The 18,784-nt window shown below is 41.3% G+C and overlaps 1 protein-coding gene across 1 annotated transcript in view; it reads right to left on the bottom strand.

Moving 5' to 3' along the window:
• Positions 1–18,784, bottom strand: part of mrpl23 (mitochondrial ribosomal protein L23) — a 50,154-nt gene that overhangs the window by 19,165 nt on the left and 12,205 nt on the right. The window contains exons 3-4 of the mRNA XM_019894213.1: positions 15,824–15,906; positions 10,432–10,505 (exon numbers count right to left, since the gene is read on the bottom strand). Of these exons, the coding sequence (XP_019749772.1) occupies positions 10,432–10,505; positions 15,824–15,906 (157 nt within the window). The remainder of the gene's footprint in view (positions 1–10,431; positions 10,506–15,823; positions 15,907–18,784) is intronic.

Genomic DNA, 18,784 nt, shown 5'->3' with positions numbered 1-18,784 from the left:
GTTACGACCAGGTCCAGGGTGTGCCCTCTGTTGTGAGTCGACTGTGAGACATGCTCTTTAAAATCCAAACAGTTTAAAAGGTTTAAAAATTATTTGGACAGTGAGTCCGGGATGTCGTCAACATGCATGTTGTGGTGTTGCACTTTGTTTATGCTAGAATAGTAAGAGAACTAGTATATTCGGATATCAATGGTGTTTTTTTTTTTTTTTTTTTTTTTTTTACATTTTGGAATCGGCTAAGCTGAGTTGGTTTTAAAATAAAATCCCCCCCCACCAAAATCTATTGTTTATGAAACGATATGAAAATATCGTGTTGAAATATCTTGAAATTGCTTTGAATTCTATCGTTCACAAAAAGCGATGTTTATTTGTGTTGAATCATTAGGCCTTATATTGAAACATTTTGTATTGGTCGAAAAAATGTATTGTTACAGACCTATCCCATATCGTTCCATATCATTTCACATTTCAGGTTCCGCACACAATTTCTCTCAAAATTGCATTTTCTAATTGAGTTTTACAGTTTATAAGTTCATTTATGGAAGTAAAATGATTTAAGTATTTGATCATGACCTATTTTTTTTTATATAGATTTATATATCAGAAAAACAAAAACGTGGCATCTGAACAGCGTGTGTATGCTTTTTATACCCACTGGATGTGACCTCATCCTCTATGGGGAATCTGATGATTGGCATTCAACTGTATCATTCATAAATGCAGAGAGCCATCCAACAACCCATTCATGTAATCCCAGCATCACTCTGCCGAAGCTTTCAACATGCACCCCCATCACTCAGCTCACTTCAAGTGCTGCAGCTGGCAACCCAATACGTGTACTTGCTTACTACTGCATCTTCAAAAGATAGAGAAAAAAAATCTGACCCAAACTAAAAACAAATGTAAATTATCATCAGGAGTGCTACTATCTGATGCATATAAGTGGTGCGAAAGTGTGTATAAGGGCTGAAAATATTGATGTAAGTACACCAGATTCTGATGTGTTGCTGCGCATTTGAGTACCACACATTTTATAGCAGTACAGAGTAGAGTGTGGTAGAGGGTATAAATTTGACCCAAGGTAAGCATCCCGGACACTCCTGACCAATCACGATAATGGCTGTTGATGACATCAAAATATCTGCCTCAGTGTACAATGCTGTAGCTCAAGCACATCTGACCACGGAGCTCGAGGAGCCACCACCACTGTTTTTTTAACCACCTCGAGCTGGTGAAAAAAACAAACAAAAAAATAAAACATGACCTATTTTTTTTTATATAGATTTATATATCAGAAAAACAAAAACGTGGCATCTGAACAGCGTGTGTATGCTTTTTATACCCACTGGATGTGACCTCATCCTCTATGGGGAATCTGATGATTGGCATTCAACTGTATCATTCATAAATGCAGAGAGCCATCCAACAACCCATTCATGTAATCCCAGCATCACTCTGCCGAAGCTTTCAACATGCACCCCCATCACTCAGCTCACTTCAAGTGCTGCAGCTGGCAACCCAATACGTGTACTTGCTTACTACTGCATCTTCAAAAGATAGAGAAAAAAAATCTGACCCAAACTAAAAACAAATGTAAATTATCATCAGGAGTGCTACTATCTGATGCATATAAGTGGTGCGAAAGTGTGTATAAGGGCTGAAAATATTGATGTAAGTACACCAGATTCTGATGTGTTGCTGCGCATTTGAGTACCACACATTTTATAGCAGTACAGAGTAGAGTGTGGTAGAGGGTATAAATTTGACCCAAGGTAAGCATCCCGGACACTCCTGACCAATCACGATAATGGCTGTTGATGACATCAAAATATCTGCCTCAGTGTACAATGCTGTAGCTCAAGCACATCTGACCACGGAGCTCGAGGAGCCACCACCACACCACTGTTTTTTTAACCACCTCGAGCTGGTGAAAAAAACAAACAAAAAAATAAAAACAAGAGAATGGTGCACCCATGTCCATCCTCCCTCCTTTTCCCGCTGCTAGTCATTACGCTATGTTGCTCCACACCAGCTATCTACGAGCTGCGGCTGGATGCCTCACGTGGCCAAACACTATCATTCCAAAGTAAAGAGACACTCCTCTTAAGTCACTGATCCTCGACTCCATGGAGAAACAACACTTGTGCCAAGTATTATTACCTCCAAATAGAGGCGGACGAAGAGCAATTAACAGGGGAAGACAGAGAACCAATGAACTATCCGGAAATGTAGTCACGCAACACAAGAACAAGTGCTTGGGGTATCGTACGATTTTCACAGAAGTCTCGCTGTAACTGTTTTACAGCAGAGAGTAACTAACTACGGACAGCAAATCAGCATGTTAATTAACATATGTCAAAACACTAAACAATAATACAACAGCTATGCAGCAAAGACACATGGCCGAAAACTGGAATTAGTAAGTTACCCCATGTCACACAAGCGGAGGAGCATCTATGGTCAAAAGTATATTCATATATTGTATCAAATACACAGAATATCAGCAATATTATTTGTTCATTATTTTGTACCATAGAGTGCTGAATTGTCGTTTTGAGTTTTGAGATTTGCATATTAAATGCTCTCAACATTACAATATAACTTTGTTTTTTCTTGGTGATATGTTATTTTGTAATCAATTTAGCTTTGCTCAGTTGAACCCTTTCAAAAATGAGACGGTGCTCGAATAGTAGGTGTGGGTGAAAATATCGATCAATACTTCCCCCTCGCAATTCAATATCTCCCCAAGTCATCAACTTCTCCTCCACCATTGACATTAAATCAGTTGATCGCATGGTCTCATGCTCCAAGTCAGGGTTCACCAACCTTTCTGAAGTTGAGAACTACTTCTTTCGTACTGATAAACACTAAAGGCTACCAATTTGATACACAGTCCTAAAAAAAAAAAAAAAAAACAAATGTTCTAAAATTACAGGTAAAAAAATTAATGCGGAATTTGGATTTTTGGATGAAATCCGATTTTTTTGGTTCGATTGTTCTCACTACATCTTAATGGTAACCTCAGTCTGTCTGCTGTGTTAACCAAATGCATCCTCAAAGTTACCTGCATGTGCAGAAGTAGAGCGAATGTCGCTCATAACATGGTGCTTAAGGAAGTAATTTAAGCATTTATGGGCTGATCTTTTTATCAACTCATGTCTACAGACGAGCGATGCGGGACGAGGTAAAAATATTTTAGGAAACTGAGGCGAGTTTTTTCGACCTCCTTTCATGCATACCTCTACTAAAGATGATATCAAGTCATTGCCATGCTTAATAAATCAAACATCTGCGTGGCTGAATTACTGCTATTGCCACGAATGCCCACTTTTGCCTCATTTCTTCATTGGGATGAAATTTAAGTCACATATAAAGTCAATACTGTTTCTCAAAACAACTTTGCAGATTCACAGACAAATGTCAATATCCCCCCCAAGCACCATTCCCCACCCGCGCGGAGAGCATTTTGGGCAGTCTGTCATTAAAGACAAAATACATTTTTAAAAAATCAGATACAGGTCACATATGGGCAAAAAAAATAAATAAAAATTGATTGTCGCATTTGTCTGCAGTCTGAACGTAGTCCAAGTCTTGAGGTTCATCCAGTGAGCTAGGTGGGTGGTGGGAAATAAATAAATAAATAAAACAGCCCCTAGCAACAATCTCAGGCAATCCTTTGAGAACCAGACTAAAATTGTTATAAGCACTCCTGATTGTTATGAATACTTTTTAAACATATTCCAAATGTGATATAATTTCAAAGTTCACATAACAGATTGTTTTTTTTTGTTTTGTTTTTTTTTTAAATGAAAACCTTTAAATGAATGGTGATGAGATGAGAAGTGCCTGACATACACAAAGAACATCCTATCCTCTTGAAGTCATGTCATGAATCAACACCTATAAGGAATGTGGAATAAATTCAGTCCTGACAATGAGTCACATTGAGATTATAAAACAAAAAAATCTTCAAAAGAGCCCTAAAAACAAAACAAGAGCTATGTGACAAGAAAATGGGGTCAAAAGTGCAACGTCAAATTAGTTTTCCCCGAGTAAGCCTCTTGGAGAATCAAACAGATGTAAGTGTGAGAGCTGACTGCAAACATTTTTAAAAACCTTTACTCCGAGCGTAGCCGTTAGCTATGCATGAATCCAATCTCACTCTGACACATCACTCCCTGTGAAGTGTAGCCAGACCTAAAAACAATGTAATCGACAAAAGATTGTTCATTCCTCAACTGTTGTTTTTTTGCTCATCACAGTTACCAGCACCTCTACTCTGTAACACACAAAACAGCCCCCGATAACTTTGCCCCGTCTCTGGACCTCCCCAATCTGGCATGTCTCCATCATGACCTTATTCAACTCCAATGGTCACTGCACGCATGTGCATTTGCGCACACACGCACGTGCACACACGCACACACACACACGCACACACGCGCACACACACACACACACACACACACACACACACACACACACACACACACACACACACACACAGGCTCTTTACCCAATAGTTGGGTCACCCCTTTAGACTGAGGAAAATGTCCGTCACGGAACCCCGCTAACAGGAGGCCTCCCCTCAACCACAAACCAAGAGTAAGGAATGAGAGAGAGAGAGACAGAGAGAGAGAGAGAGGGAGGGAGAGAGAGAGAGACAGAGTGAGAGAGAGGGAGGGAGGAAGGGATATAGAGAGGGAGAGATAGAAAGAGAGAGAGGCGGAGAGAGACAGAGAGAGAAAGAAAATGCATTACAGCTGCAATATAAGCTGATGGAGGGAAGGATGAGGGTGGAATGGGGGCCTTGGTGTGAGCATCGACCTACAGAACACTCTCCCACATGTGGAGTCAATTAGGAACAAACTTGTTTTGTACCAAATGTTGCAAAAGAAAGTGTTTTTCTGTGTATGAGTGTGTGTATGAGTGTGTGTATGAGAGAGAGAGAGAGAGAGAGAGAGAGAGAGAGAGAGAGAGAGAGAGAGAGAGAGAGAGAGAGAGAGAGAGAGAGAGAGAGAGAGAGAGAGAGAGAGAGAGAGAGAGAGAGAGAGAGAGAGAGAGAGAGAGAGAGAGAGAGAGAGAGAGAGAGAGAGAGAGAGAGAGAGAGTGTGTGTATGAGAGAGAGAGAGAGAGAGAGAGAGAGAGAGAGAGAGAGAGAGAGAGAGAGAGAGAGAGCGCGCAAGGGAGCATATGGTGAAGCAGAGGGAGTATGAGGCAGCAGGTTTTTATGAAGAATTTTAATTTATCAATGCTGTTCACCATCAAGTGAGCATGATTGTTATTATAAAGTAATTGATACTTAGAAGGCAAACACTTATCCTATAAGGCAGGGGTCGGGAACCCACAGCTCCTGATTCGCATGCAGCTTTTTGATCCTTCTGTTGTGGCTCTTTGTGACTTTGGAAAATAAATACTGTGATCCCTCGCCACTTTGCACTTCACATTTAGCGGCTTAAGTAATTCACGTTTTTCTTTTTTCAAAAATTACTAAAAATATAAAATTTTAAAAAAACAGCCATATCGGCACCCAAACTGTGGAAAGACACATTGCTTCAGGTTGACGTGCGAGAGAGTTTTCCCTGCATGCCGAACAAAGCGCTGACGTGACTCAGAGGGTTTGTACATGCCCACTCAAATAAGGCGCGTGATATTCCCAGCGCGACATCAACCAATGAGAGCATGCCTGGATTTTTCCCGTGAGTTGATTTGCTGCACATCGTCACCATTCTCTTATCTGTATTGCATACTGTATCTTAGTGTTGTGTTCGTGATTGCTTTTGTTTTTTCTTCTTTTTATAAGTTGGAAGTCTTCAGCGTTAGGCTGTGCTCCAAGTTAAGCTGTGCTCCAACCAACCCTTTGCCACCACTGAAGCAATGCCTTTATACTGACAACTCAGGCGAAGGCTCAAATGACAGCTGAAACTGTCAGCTCGGTAAGTTTTATTCTTCACAAAAAAAAAAAAAAAAAAAAGAGACCATTGTCTTGATAAAAAAAAAAAAAAAAAAGAAATCTTCAACCTATTTCAACTAATAAGAAAATAAGATGAACATCATAGCACTACCCATCACCATGTATTTCTCCAATTTAAAAACTTCAGCTACACTGTCAACGCCTCTAAAGAGATTTTGGTCTCTTTATAAACACATTGGCTAAACCCCGGTGGAACGAAAAACGACGTCGTGGACGAGACTGCTATTGTAGTAGAAAAATATATATTTTTTTACAGAAAGAGAAAAGAAAAGAAGAGAAGCATACAGATTACTGGAGAGCGTGTCCGTCTGACCTCGAGCGTTGTCATCTGTCCTTTGCTGTTGTTGTGGCGAGGCTATATTAGCTGTTCTCGTAGATCAAAGATCTTTGATCTGTAACGTCCTTTGCGTCTGTGCTGATTGGTTGAACGTGTGTGCGTGCTCGCGCTTGCGCGCACGCAGCAGAGAGCAGCGGACCATTGATCGCTGAGGCAAGCTTCACTCGAGTGGCGTTGCTACACCTCCAGCAGGAGAGTCCTGAGTGAAATAAAAGCCGACAAATCAGCCGCCTTTTATTCCACCAACAAAACCCTCTTTGCCTGTCTCAGAAGTCAATGTTGATGAATGTTAATTACTGTACTGTATATGGTTTTAGAATTAAAGATCTAAGTAAACACGTGTACTGTTGTAATCTCTGTCTCAAATATGTAAAGCACAAATACTGTTTTCATATTTTAAACATGCTGGTATGTGGGATGTTTCTTGCTTGCAATAACATCATTGACCAGACAGACAATGACATCGTGGACAGCGACTCTTCCATCCACCTTTCTCCCCGCATGTACATACATACATGTAACTGGTCTGTTGTCAACTGCCTGTAGTTTTCAGACCTTCACCAACAGAGCGTGCTAATATATGCGGAAAAGCCGTGAAATCGCTGTTCACGTTTAAGTGTTACAAACATTATTACATCCACATAGACAAACACGGTCTTTTTTGAAAACCTAAAAATGAAACCAGTTGCTCGTTGATTAAATTGTTTTTTTTTTTGTTATTACGTGTTTTTATAATTATTCTTTAATGAAGCAAAAAAAAAAAAAAAAAGGTTTTATATTTATCTGAATACCCGTTGATGCAAAATCCAAATCCCAAAATATTCATGAGCTACATCCCAAAAGTGAACTGGTAATTTTTAACTGAAGTCAAAAGCTGACTGCAAGCTCCACAGGAATAACTCAACCCGCAACTCAGGGGTCATTCATTCTTCATCAAAACCCCTAGCGCCACCACCCCCACCCCGTCCCACCTCCCGATGACCAATTGGTTTCCGATGGGCAAAAGTCCATCTGCAAGAGCACGTTCATATCAGGCATCAACACGCCTTTGTACGCCACCGAGCGTGCTCAAGATAAAATGATGACGGAACAAAGAAGCAGATGGCATTTTTGGTTCACTGCAGTGGATCATTTAAATTTCATCCATACAAGGAGGACTCAAAGAGACCTATTTATACAGTTAAAATGTTTTTGTTACAAACAAAAAGACTGCAAGTTCTATGCAGCAGCTCTTTTTTTTTAATACAGCAGGTAAGACAAAAAAAAAAAAGAAAAGAAAGACAACGATATATGCAGCATAATCCTCAATTTTGATGTCAAAAGGGTTTTTTTTTGGGGACTCCTGGTTAAAAAAAAATAATAATAATTCCGTATGAGACAGTCCAAATGACTGAGTATTAAGGTTGCCGACCCTTGCACTAGGGCATGGATGACCGACACACACACACACACACACACACACACACACACACACAAACACACACACACACACAAACACACACACACACACACACACACACACACACACACACACACACACACACAGAAGTGTGAGACTGTGGCAACACTAAACTCCGCTGGGAATTCCACACTACTTCCTTGGTAACAGAACACAGGAAGTCTGCTTTTGAAAGATTCATGGTTGCTTCAATTATGCATCCAAATTGTTGCATTTACACAATTTTCATAATTCATCCATTTCGAGACAGAAGATTGTCTGTCAGGTGGGAAGTGCTGCATAAATACTAAAATTATACTTTTCTACATATTTTGACATTGTTTCCATCTGTAAATCATCTTTTTTTGTGTTTAAATACAGATATTGTTTACGCTTATTGGTGTATGCGTGTGTATGCGTGTGTGTGTGTGTGTGTGTGTGTGTGTGTGTGTGTGTGTGTGTGCGTGCGCGCGTGCTATTAAGTACCGTAAATCAACTATTAGTGCCAATTTGTTTCACTATATCGGTGTTGCCTTCTCTGCCAATTATTGTAACTGGTTAGCAAAAGCTTTAATTGGGGTTTGGTTAGAGACCCTAACTTGTCCATGAAATTATCCGTGATCAAGTGAACTTGTAGCTACAAAGCATGGGTGCCTATGTGGTGATTGGGAATGTTCAATACCACTTTCTTTCAGACCGATACCAGTAGAAGTAAGAAAAAAAACCCTAAAAATCTCTTGATGAACGCCTGGTGTATGTTAGGCCAACATTTTGCATTGCGACCTTGAACGAACCCTGTCGTGAACGGGCATTTTTCTTCTTTGCCAAGTCGCAATTGTTTGGGCCTCAATGCAAGAGGAGCTTTTGTTTAGTTCTGACTAAAGGCAGAATAGTCTATTTACAACAGATAATTTAAATCCAAAATAAAACACAATAACTTGCTCTGAATTCAGACGTATATTTACACCAGAAAAGTCCTTTGGTCTGCTTAATTGGTCCGGGCCAAAAGAGGACTTTTTTTTTTTCATTGTATGTGAACTATATTTTATGAACACAGTGGACAGAATTGACCAGGGCGGCATGCGGAGCGCAGACCCGGCCTGAAATTGAGGAAAAGATGGAAGTCCTACTTGCTGAATTCCTTCTCTGCACATTTACAGCTTTAAATTAATAGTGAGCGCCAAGAGTAGCTCATTCAACACAGGTTTCGCGAAGCTCTGTTTCTAATTTCAGAACAGCGTCAACAAATGTGTGCAGTAAACTGAATCAGCACATGCTCTGGGTGCCCTGACCCAGAGCACACTGGCAGAAGAGTGGCTAAACAGGACTCAAGATCAGGTATGAAATGAAGTAAAACAACAGGGGCTATTTTTCCCCACAATGACTGGCTATAGTGGTTTGTTTAGCCCACAAAGGCGCATGTATCCTGGAGTTAATGTGGATTGGGCAATGATTTACATTCAAACCTGAGGCGAACCAGTATGGAAAGTAAACCCTGGGAAACCAAACCTTGTGCGCTTTGGCCCAAACAGTGCAGGTGTGAATATACCCTAGGATTTATTTGTAATCAATTAACAAAAGTGCAAAATAAAATGGGACACCTCACTGAGTTTTAGTCTTTGTTCAAAATAAAGTGGAGTACAAAATAAGAATAACAATCATCCATCCATCCATCCATCCATCCATCCAACCATCCATCCATCCATCCATCCATTTTCTGATCCGCTCACAAGGGTCACGATGTGTGCTAGAGCCTATCCCAGCTGTCTTCGGGCAGTAGGCGGAGGACACCCTGAACCGGTTGCCAGCCAATCGCGGGGCACACATAGACGTCCATTCACGCTCACGCTTACACCTTGGGACAACTTAAGAGTGTTTCATCAACCTGCCATGCATGTTTTTGGAACGTGGGAGGAAACTGGAGTACCCGGAGAAAACCCACGCAGGAACCGGGAGAACAACTACAACTACTCTACACAGTAAGGCCGTAGCCGACATCTAACCTTGCACCTCTGCACTGTGAGGCTGACGCTCTAACCAGTCAACCACCGGGCCAGCCAATAATAATAATAATAATAATAATAATAATAATATTGTCATTATTATTATTATTATTATTATTATGTTCAACTGTAACTTTTGAAGTCAGCACATTAGCCCTTAACTTAAATTTTGGAGCACTCGAAGAAAATTTTGAGGAGCCAACAGTAAATTGACCTGTTTTAGACCAGGCCTCTTAATAATTAGATAGGTGACTTGAGCTAGGCTGTTGTGTCACTGTGACCTTTCCTTCTGGCTCACCATTTTCCTGTCTATCTGCACTCATGGCACGCCTATATCTAGTTGAAACCAATTAAGAGACACACTGTCACATCTCGCATTTTGGCCCGTCTCTCCGACTAATACATTTTATGCAGTTTTAAACAAGTGAGAGCAGATCAGTTTCACGCAACTACTGAGGCAGTCCTCTGTTGTAGTGGAAAATTGAAAACCCCAAACTGAGACAAGTAGAGCCAAGTATAAGGCTGCGGAAAACTGAGTACGTACAGTGCAGTGGAAAAGGGGCTTCAGTGTTGAAAGGTCTCCACCCCCCACCGTTAACAAGACAGGAGTCAACGGGCTAATATTCTCCAAATAACACATAGATTGGGAAAAAGTAGACGTGTATGTGCGTCTTCTTACCAGTTGAACATAAGCTACTTTGTAGTCAGGCTGCTTCACCCTCTGGTTGAGATGATTCCTCTTCTTGTTGGAACCTGAGAAATAAAGAACAGCTGATATTACTTAAATGTGTAATCATCACATCATGCAAATATGAATTGCGAGACGCTCATTACATTTACATGACACAAGAGCAAATCTTATGAGTGCATCAGGCCCAACTGAAACCAGACTTTTAAAATACATTTAAAGACAACTGAGCATACAGGCCACAGAAAACATACTGTTTAAGTCCCCATGGAAAATTGTATACTTTTAAGCAACCTATTAACTCTCCATCACAAAATACGATATATACTTAGTCATGATGTTAAATCAACACCAGGTCAAGTACAGATTATTTCTTTATTTTTCAGTTGTGTAAAGATTTATGCTATGTTGTTTTTTTTCAAAATATGTAAAATATGTGCAACTTGCCCTCCCTCATGTACGAGACTTCAGCGTTGCCATAATAATAGGGTGTTTGACAAATAGTACTGATATCAGTATACATTTAAGATAGCATTTCCCCCTAAAAGAAAACAAAAATAACAAATAAATGGACAGAATACAGAACAAAGGGAAGGAAACAACGGCTTCATCGTTTCCTAATTAATGTTGATTATTTTAAGGCCCAATAAATGTGTTTGCATTTGTGGTAGCGGCGGCCCATATGAAACAACAAGAATCGTTTCACTGAAATATGAGTATAAAATAAATAGGAAGCAAGGGGGGTGCTTCGGGAGTACGGGGTACCAAACTCCCTGATACGGGCAATTTGTTTGTTGTACCACTGATGTTAGAGTTTGGTCCAGATTGACGGCAGTAAATCAGATTCGTTTTCAGTAAGGGTTGGATTCAGGCTTTTGGCCAAGCCTTGATGAACCAACCCTTCTATCCCCTCTGTACCATGAGGCGGATGGGCTAAGCAGTCAATACTTCCAGGCAAACTCCAAGTTCACCTACCACGCATGTCCTATGTGGAACGTTTAACTTCCCTGGAACAGCGGAACACATGGCCTCTGCCCATAACAAAATTCTGCCAAATCGGAACATTCTGTATCTCTGCAAGTATAAACCAATTATGAATCAGTATTAAAAAAAGAAAAAAAGTATGTAATTGATATTTGGGTAGTGAATGGCAAATGGACTCCATCTACTTTCCGCAAGATTAGTCAGAACAAATTGGGACAACCACCCAGAAGCATTATGATGAAGTTATCTTTCAGTCTTACTGGAATAACAAGACAAGGTGTTGATTCATTTTCTGGTCAAACAAAGGTCTGCGTAGTGGGTCTAGGTGGAAAAACAAGAGACTTATCTTGTTGACAAGGGAATGCCGTTTAACCACTTGCCCAGCTGGAGACGATAATGACATCATGTTCTTTCTTGTCAGATCTCACCAAGTGGAGGGAGGATAGGGGACTTGGGGAGTGAAAGTGGTGTGTGTGTGTGTGTGTGTGTGTGTGTGTGTGTGCGTGTGTGTGTGTGTGTGTGTGTGGTAAGGCGGGGAGCAGAGTTGTCAGACGAGCAGCTTTGCATCATATACATAAATCAAATGCCATTTCTTTCATAAATTAGTACCAACCTAGTACAGTACGTAGAGGAGAAAAGGAGTTCACGAATAAGTCATCAATCAACATCTATGACAGGCCAATGGCCAGGTCATCAAAATGCTTAAATCCTTTTGACAACTTGCTTGCTGTTGGTCAAGTCAAAAGGCAATGTCAATGATGTTGCCATCGGAACAGTTATATATTACAATATGAAAAAAAAGAAACTTTCCACTGTGACATTTGAGTGTATATGTGTTTGTGTGGTACACGTATTCATGAGAATGGCAGCCCACTGCACAGGGAAAGCCGTAAGCAAAGTTGTAAAACGCTAATACCCTCCCTTCTCAAGCCAACTGGAGGTCCCTGTGTGAGTGGAAGACAGAGGTAACATGTGTGTGGCTCTGTGTGTGTTTGCGGTCACGTTGCTGAGAAAATCCAAAGGGAAATATGACTACCTTTCTAAGACACTGACCTGTCCCTCCTTAAACAATTAAATACCCACCCAGTGGATCCAAAGAGACACACACACACACACACACACACACACACACACACACACACACACACACACACACACACACACACACACACATACAAGCACACGCACACACAAGCACACTTAAGCATGTTGGAAAAACATTTCAACTTCAGGTAATCCTTTCCAAACATATACGGAAACACAGGCAACGCTTTCATAAAACACTCGCAAATGCAACCACTCCCACTTTCTCCCACTTAGAGATTGCGGTTTGGCAGCCAGATATCACATTACAAATCCCAGACCAGTAGGGTATCCATGGTAACTCCTTCCAAAATACCCCTCCTGCCCATGGAGGGAAGAAAGGGTCCGTGTGCGCCCCTCACTCTTTTTTGCCTCTTCCTGTCTTTATGCTGCCAATGGAGTGGAACTCTCAACATAGACAGGGATACCTTCTCTGACGCACTACAGGATCACAGAGGCCCCGAAAGACCCCTTTCTTCTCTAGCCACCTCTGCCAATGCAACAGTCCTCCTGTTTCCATCTACACTCCTCCTAAGGGGCTACGGGCTCCTCTTTTTGTCAAGCCTTAATGACACCACCCTAGTAAACAGTGTTGATGAATCTTTCACAATGCAGGCTAGGGATAGGAGGGATATTATTCCGTTACTATAGTTACAGGTTGGATAAACAACATTTTCCATTAGGACCAGAAGTGTACAAACATATCGTTACACATTTTTACTTACACAGGTGAATGATTTTTGTTCTGTCTTCTGTACTACCGTACCAAATCTCAGGACCATACAAATTTCAAAAAAGATGTGGCATGGCTCATTTAAACAGGTTTTTAGCATCCAGCAACTTATTTGTACTTTTTTTTTGTAATAATATTATTTTTAGATGGGTGGAAATGCAGACGACTAGCACATCCGCCTCATAAAGCTGAGGTTGTTGGTTTGAATCCGGGCCGCAGCCGTCCTGTGAGATTATATGTTCTGCACGTGCCTTCGTGGATTGTCTCCGGTTTCCTCCCACACTACAAAAACATGCATGGTTGGTTCAAAGGAGACTCTAAATTGCCTGTGGGTGTGAATAGTTGTTTGTCTATTTGTGGCCTGCAGATGGTGACCAGTTCAGGTTGTATGCCGCCGACCGCCCGAAGACAGCTGGGCTAGAATGAATGAATGAGTGAATGATTTTTTTGACAGCCTGTTTAGAACTACTCTGCAATCAAGCCGAATTCTTCCACCTAATTTGGGAGGCAGATATGCAAAGTTCAAGTCATCTAACTACTAAGATTAGAAAAAGTCACAATGTAACTGTTTTACGAAATTTAGACTGTCTCACTGTGCAGCAAAGTAGTAGTATGAGTCCTCATCAAAACAGACCCAAAAAATACTGTCACTCACTCACTCACTCACTCACTCACATAGACGGCTTTTGTGTGGGTCACGGTAGTTTAGAGAGGGGATGGTTAAAATCCGTCTACATGCTTTTCAGTCGAACCATAATTGTTTCGACACGGATGTAACGTTGAGGAAGTAGACCTTGAGTTCGTGGATTTGGACCTTGATGAGAAATTATTTCTGATCAGGCAAAAATCTGAGGAAGCTCAAGGGCAGGCAAAAAGTAGGCCTGCAAAGTGGTCGCCCAGCTTGGGTATAGGAGTGAAAGATGTAAACAGCGCATTCAGAAAGTATTACTTACAATTCTGTTTATTGTTTTTGTGTTGTAGCGTCACATTAATAATAAAAAAAAAAAAATCAGCCCTAAGCCATTTACAACCAGCAAAAACTAATGCTACAATATTTTAAGCACTCATGTGACTGTTTGTTGTGAGTTGTATTTGATATTAAAGTACAACTTCCATTCTCCCAATCATTTTTAATGTACAAATATAGTATACAAAGTTGCAAACATACAGTATAAACCTCACAGTAATGTGTGTGTGACGTGCATCCATCTGTGTTCAATTGAAATAGAGGACATGACTTGGAAAGGCTGGCAAAGCATATCATAGTAAAAAAACGATCCTTGGGGTGAAAGGGACTGCCTGGAAGGACTCAGAGACAGTATTGTGGCAAGGCACAGAACTGGGCAAAATTACAAATAATTTTCCGCTGTACTTACTCATGTTCCTAAGAGCACAGCGGCCTCGATAATTCTTAAATGGCAGAACTTTGGAACAACCGGGACAATTCCTAGAGGTGGCCGCCCGGCTAAACTGAGCAATCGAGGTAGGAGACCCTTTGTAAGTACTGTGACCATGAAACTGCCTGAGTCCCAGAAATTCTCAGAAAAGATGAGAAGTGCCACAAGGACAACCACATGATATTGGAAAGGTGAGTCGGTTCCTTCCAGAAAGTGCATTTTCAGTTTCTGCCCTTCATGACAGCAACAACCCGGCAAAAGCACTATGCTATGCTGACGGTCCTCTCAGTCCATCACTGATGAACACCCGTTTTGCTGAGAGAAACACGCCCCGCCTGTCTCGTGTGTTTGTCCGCGGTGTTGTTCTCACCGAGGGATGACGAGCAAAGACAGAGAAGCCAGGCTAATTGTTTATCTAGCCTAAGACTGACACTGCTAGCGCATCCAACACTGGAATTAAGTGTGTGGGGGATGATCAAGTCCACTTTTCACCGATGTCTTGCTGGAACCGAGAGGAGAATATTCAACTTCAAACAACAAAATAGCATGCAAAAACAATAGAATGGAAGATAATAAAAATAAAAAAAAAAACACCAGTGATGGCCACGCCATGCTTACCTGCTACATCATGCAGCAGAGGCTTGGTGTGTGACACTCTTCATTTTTTTTTTCTTAAAGTTAAACTTGACCAATGTTGGTGTGATTGTATGTATTTGAGGCATGCCTTGTTATCGGTCGAGTTCTGTTGATACTGGACTGATGAGCGTGGTATCACTTTTTTTTTCCCCTCCAACATCGGCCAGATAGTTACCTGTCCGATAGTTCTCGTGCATCCTGATCTAAAACTTGCCAAACTACATCATGGACATCCAAGGCCAGCTGTGGCAGGGTCACCGCAACTTGGCTCATGTTGGCCCATCTATGTGTGCCTTGCGATTGGCTGGCATCCAGTTCAGGGTATAACCCGCCTACTGCCTGAAGACAGCTGGATTAGGCTCCAGCATGCCCGCGACCCTTGTGAGGAGTGGCTCACTCAGATAATGAATGGATGAATAATTCCAGAGGTACCACGTATCTTTTTTGAAAAGACATAATCAGTACATAGTAGATATTCGTGAGACAGTGTTAAACCGTAGTCAGTAACTCTGGGATGTATTAGGTCTGGACAAAGTGAAAAGACACTCACCATACTGTATCCTGGTGCGAACTTCTCCCACTGGAACATTGTATATCTTCTCCAGATAGTTTTTGACATCATACTTTGTCATTCTGTCCACACATGCCAGCCCGACAGAGGGGGTAAAACCCGCAGGTAGGTTCCGGAAGGGAGAAGAAAACATTGGTTATATAAGGCATTTTTACCATTGATTATAATGTTTTTATATAGAAACAGTTGATGAGCAGTCACTTTTATTTCCTTAAAATCTAGTACTGAAGAGAAGGCCCTCCATCAAACATACTCATCATACTCTCATTCAGATTTTATCCCATTGCGGCATAAAACGGCAGGAGAAAAGAAAAGAGAATGTCGGTCTTCACCCAATTAGCTCGCTGTGTGTATTGATCGAGTGCAGTGAAATCCTATACAGGAAGCAGGCCTGGCACCAGCCACTGTGCTGGACCATTCAAGCTTCCACTAACCCACTGGGCAGCATTTGAAACATACTGCTTTGACCAGAGGAAGAAAGGCTTTTAACTGCTAATCAATTTACCGAATTTGATTAGCCTGGTAGAGAGCACTTCCCAAATGCGTCTGACAAAGTGCTTTATAGTGACGCTGTGGTCTAACATAAGTACCTCGGATATGGCGTCTTCTATCACATTACATGCTTCTTTGATTGAGTGGGATAATGTGCATGCATGAATTTCACTAGGAAACAACACAATATCTCCAAATGTTGGAACAATATTAGGTGAGGCAAAAAAAAAAAAAAAAATGATTCCGTGGAACACAAAGAGTCTTTCAAACTCGGGATGAGGTAATATGTGTTCCATCCTGTCCAACAATTTGCCTTTTCCGCTATACTGGCATACTGTACATGTTAACAAAGCTGACATTTTTATCAAGGGCTGGTTAAACTCGTTTGAATTTAGAAGGTGTCACAAAAAAAAAAAAAAACAACACATTTTTCCTCTGAACAAAATGGTATACAAATCTTAACTTCTCTGTAGCGATTTCATTTTTAGCGACATCCCACAATGGATGGATGGATGGATGGATGCTTTTATTTGCATATCCTTTTATTCTTCAGTTGAGTATGTATTCTCTGTGTGAGGTTATCAAGCAATAAGCAGAGTACGTGATGATGTAAACCAGAGTCCTGGATCTTCAGGTACAACCTGGTGACCGAATGCCAGGTATATTTGTAGGATACTCTATATACACATAAAGTACAACTGGGAACTGTTTTACAGTATATTGTGGTTCTGTTGATTTTAAATATAATATCACATGGTTCAAAAACAGACAGCTCATCGATTAAACGACCCGTGAGGCATTATTTGACAGCATTCGGGGCATTACAGTAGATTTTTGTTTGTTCTATTATTCTTCTACACATACTGTACAGCAGGGGTGGCCAACATGCGGCTCGCGAGCCGCATGCGGCTCTTCGGCTGGTTCAATGTGGCTCCCGGGCTTTCACATGACAAGCGTTGAAAACGCCTCGTCGTTGGCGCTGTCGGCGCTAAATACACAGAACTAACTACGTCAGCCTATCATCAATCCCGTTACTTGACACATACATACAGACATACAGAGCAACCAATCAGATGACAACTGAATCACCGCTCATGCGCAAACAACAGTGCTTAGCGCTAATGATTGACAAACAGGGCAACCAATCAGATGACAACTGATTCACCACTCATGCGCAAACAAGGGTGCTTAGCGCTAATGATTGACAAACAGGGCAACCAATCAGATGACAACTGTATCACCGCTCATGCGCAAACAACGATGCTCAGCGCTCAGCGCTAAGCTGGTCAGCTTTAAAGGTAGGGGTGCCCATGACGTCAATCGCGAGCGACCCGGAGCCAGCGGACTGGTCCCAAGTCGAGCGCGAGCGTTGGGAGGAGGAAATGGGGGGTGGGGGGCTATGTCTGTGTGTTTCAATTTCATTCATGTTCAGTGAAGTTCTGGCTCTCGCTCATCTCGATGTTTGTGCGTGCCTACGTGTCTGCGTGCGTGTGTGTGTGTGTGTGTGTGTGTGTGTGTGTGCGCGTGCATGTGCGCGATGCGGCTCTTTGCAGTAACACAGTAAAAAAAATTGGCTCTTTGTCTCTGACTGGTTGGCCTGCTGTACAGATTAACCTGCATTCTTCTGACAGAGAATCCCAGATGAAATTTATCCAACGCTATGACCTTTAAAGCTTCGGGGTGTTTCTAAAAGGTGGACTTACATTGAGCCAAGAAGATTAAGAGTATCAGTTCCAAGAAGTTTAGGGCGGTCTAATTACACCTGTGCTCTGAGAGCACGAGGTAGGTGAAAGGGCACAGCCCAAAACGTACACAAGTAAGAAGCATATTTGATGGTACATGATGACAAGGGCGGTTAATGGAATAATAGCCTACAATACCGAGTAGACCAATGGCGGGCAATTACTTTTCCAAATGGGCAACATGAGAAACTGGAATGGTTGTCAAGGGCCATGCTAGCATCGTAACTTTTACTGTGTTCTACAATCATTTAGTGTATTCATATAAAACAATAAATTGTCTTGCTTTAAAAAGCTGACACTTGTAGAAATATAGCAGGGACTGAAATAATTCTACAATAAACGTTGTAAGCAGTAATTTAAAATCGGTACATTTTAAAAAACCATGAATTGACATTAGCAAAAAAACGAATGTCCACAGTGAGCATAAGTTTTATTAAACTGTCCTGATATTTTGACCAATCTCCAACTCATACTAGCTAGTCATAATTGGGGTGTTAAAATTTAGATTAGAAGTACCGGTATATTATTGAACCATAACGTATAACAATAATTATTGAAAATGGGGTCTTTTTGAGAACCATTTCCCAGTGTAGTGGAACCTTGATTTGACGGACTAACTGGGGCAAGAGGTCGTCCTTCAGAACCAATTGTCCATTAAATCAAAGTACTTTTTTACGTGGCCTAAAAGCACACAATACAGTACAAA

The sequence above is a fragment of the Hippocampus comes genome, unplaced genomic scaffold, assembly GCF_001891065.2.
Source record: "Hippocampus comes isolate QL1 unplaced genomic scaffold, H_comes_QL1_v1.1 scaffold104, whole genome shotgun sequence".
In the NCBI taxonomy this organism is placed as follows: domain Eukaryota; kingdom Metazoa; phylum Chordata; class Actinopteri; order Syngnathiformes; family Syngnathidae; genus Hippocampus; species Hippocampus comes.
The sequence above is the reverse complement of the archived record's forward strand: the minus strand, read 5'-3'. Positions and strand labels throughout refer to the sequence as shown.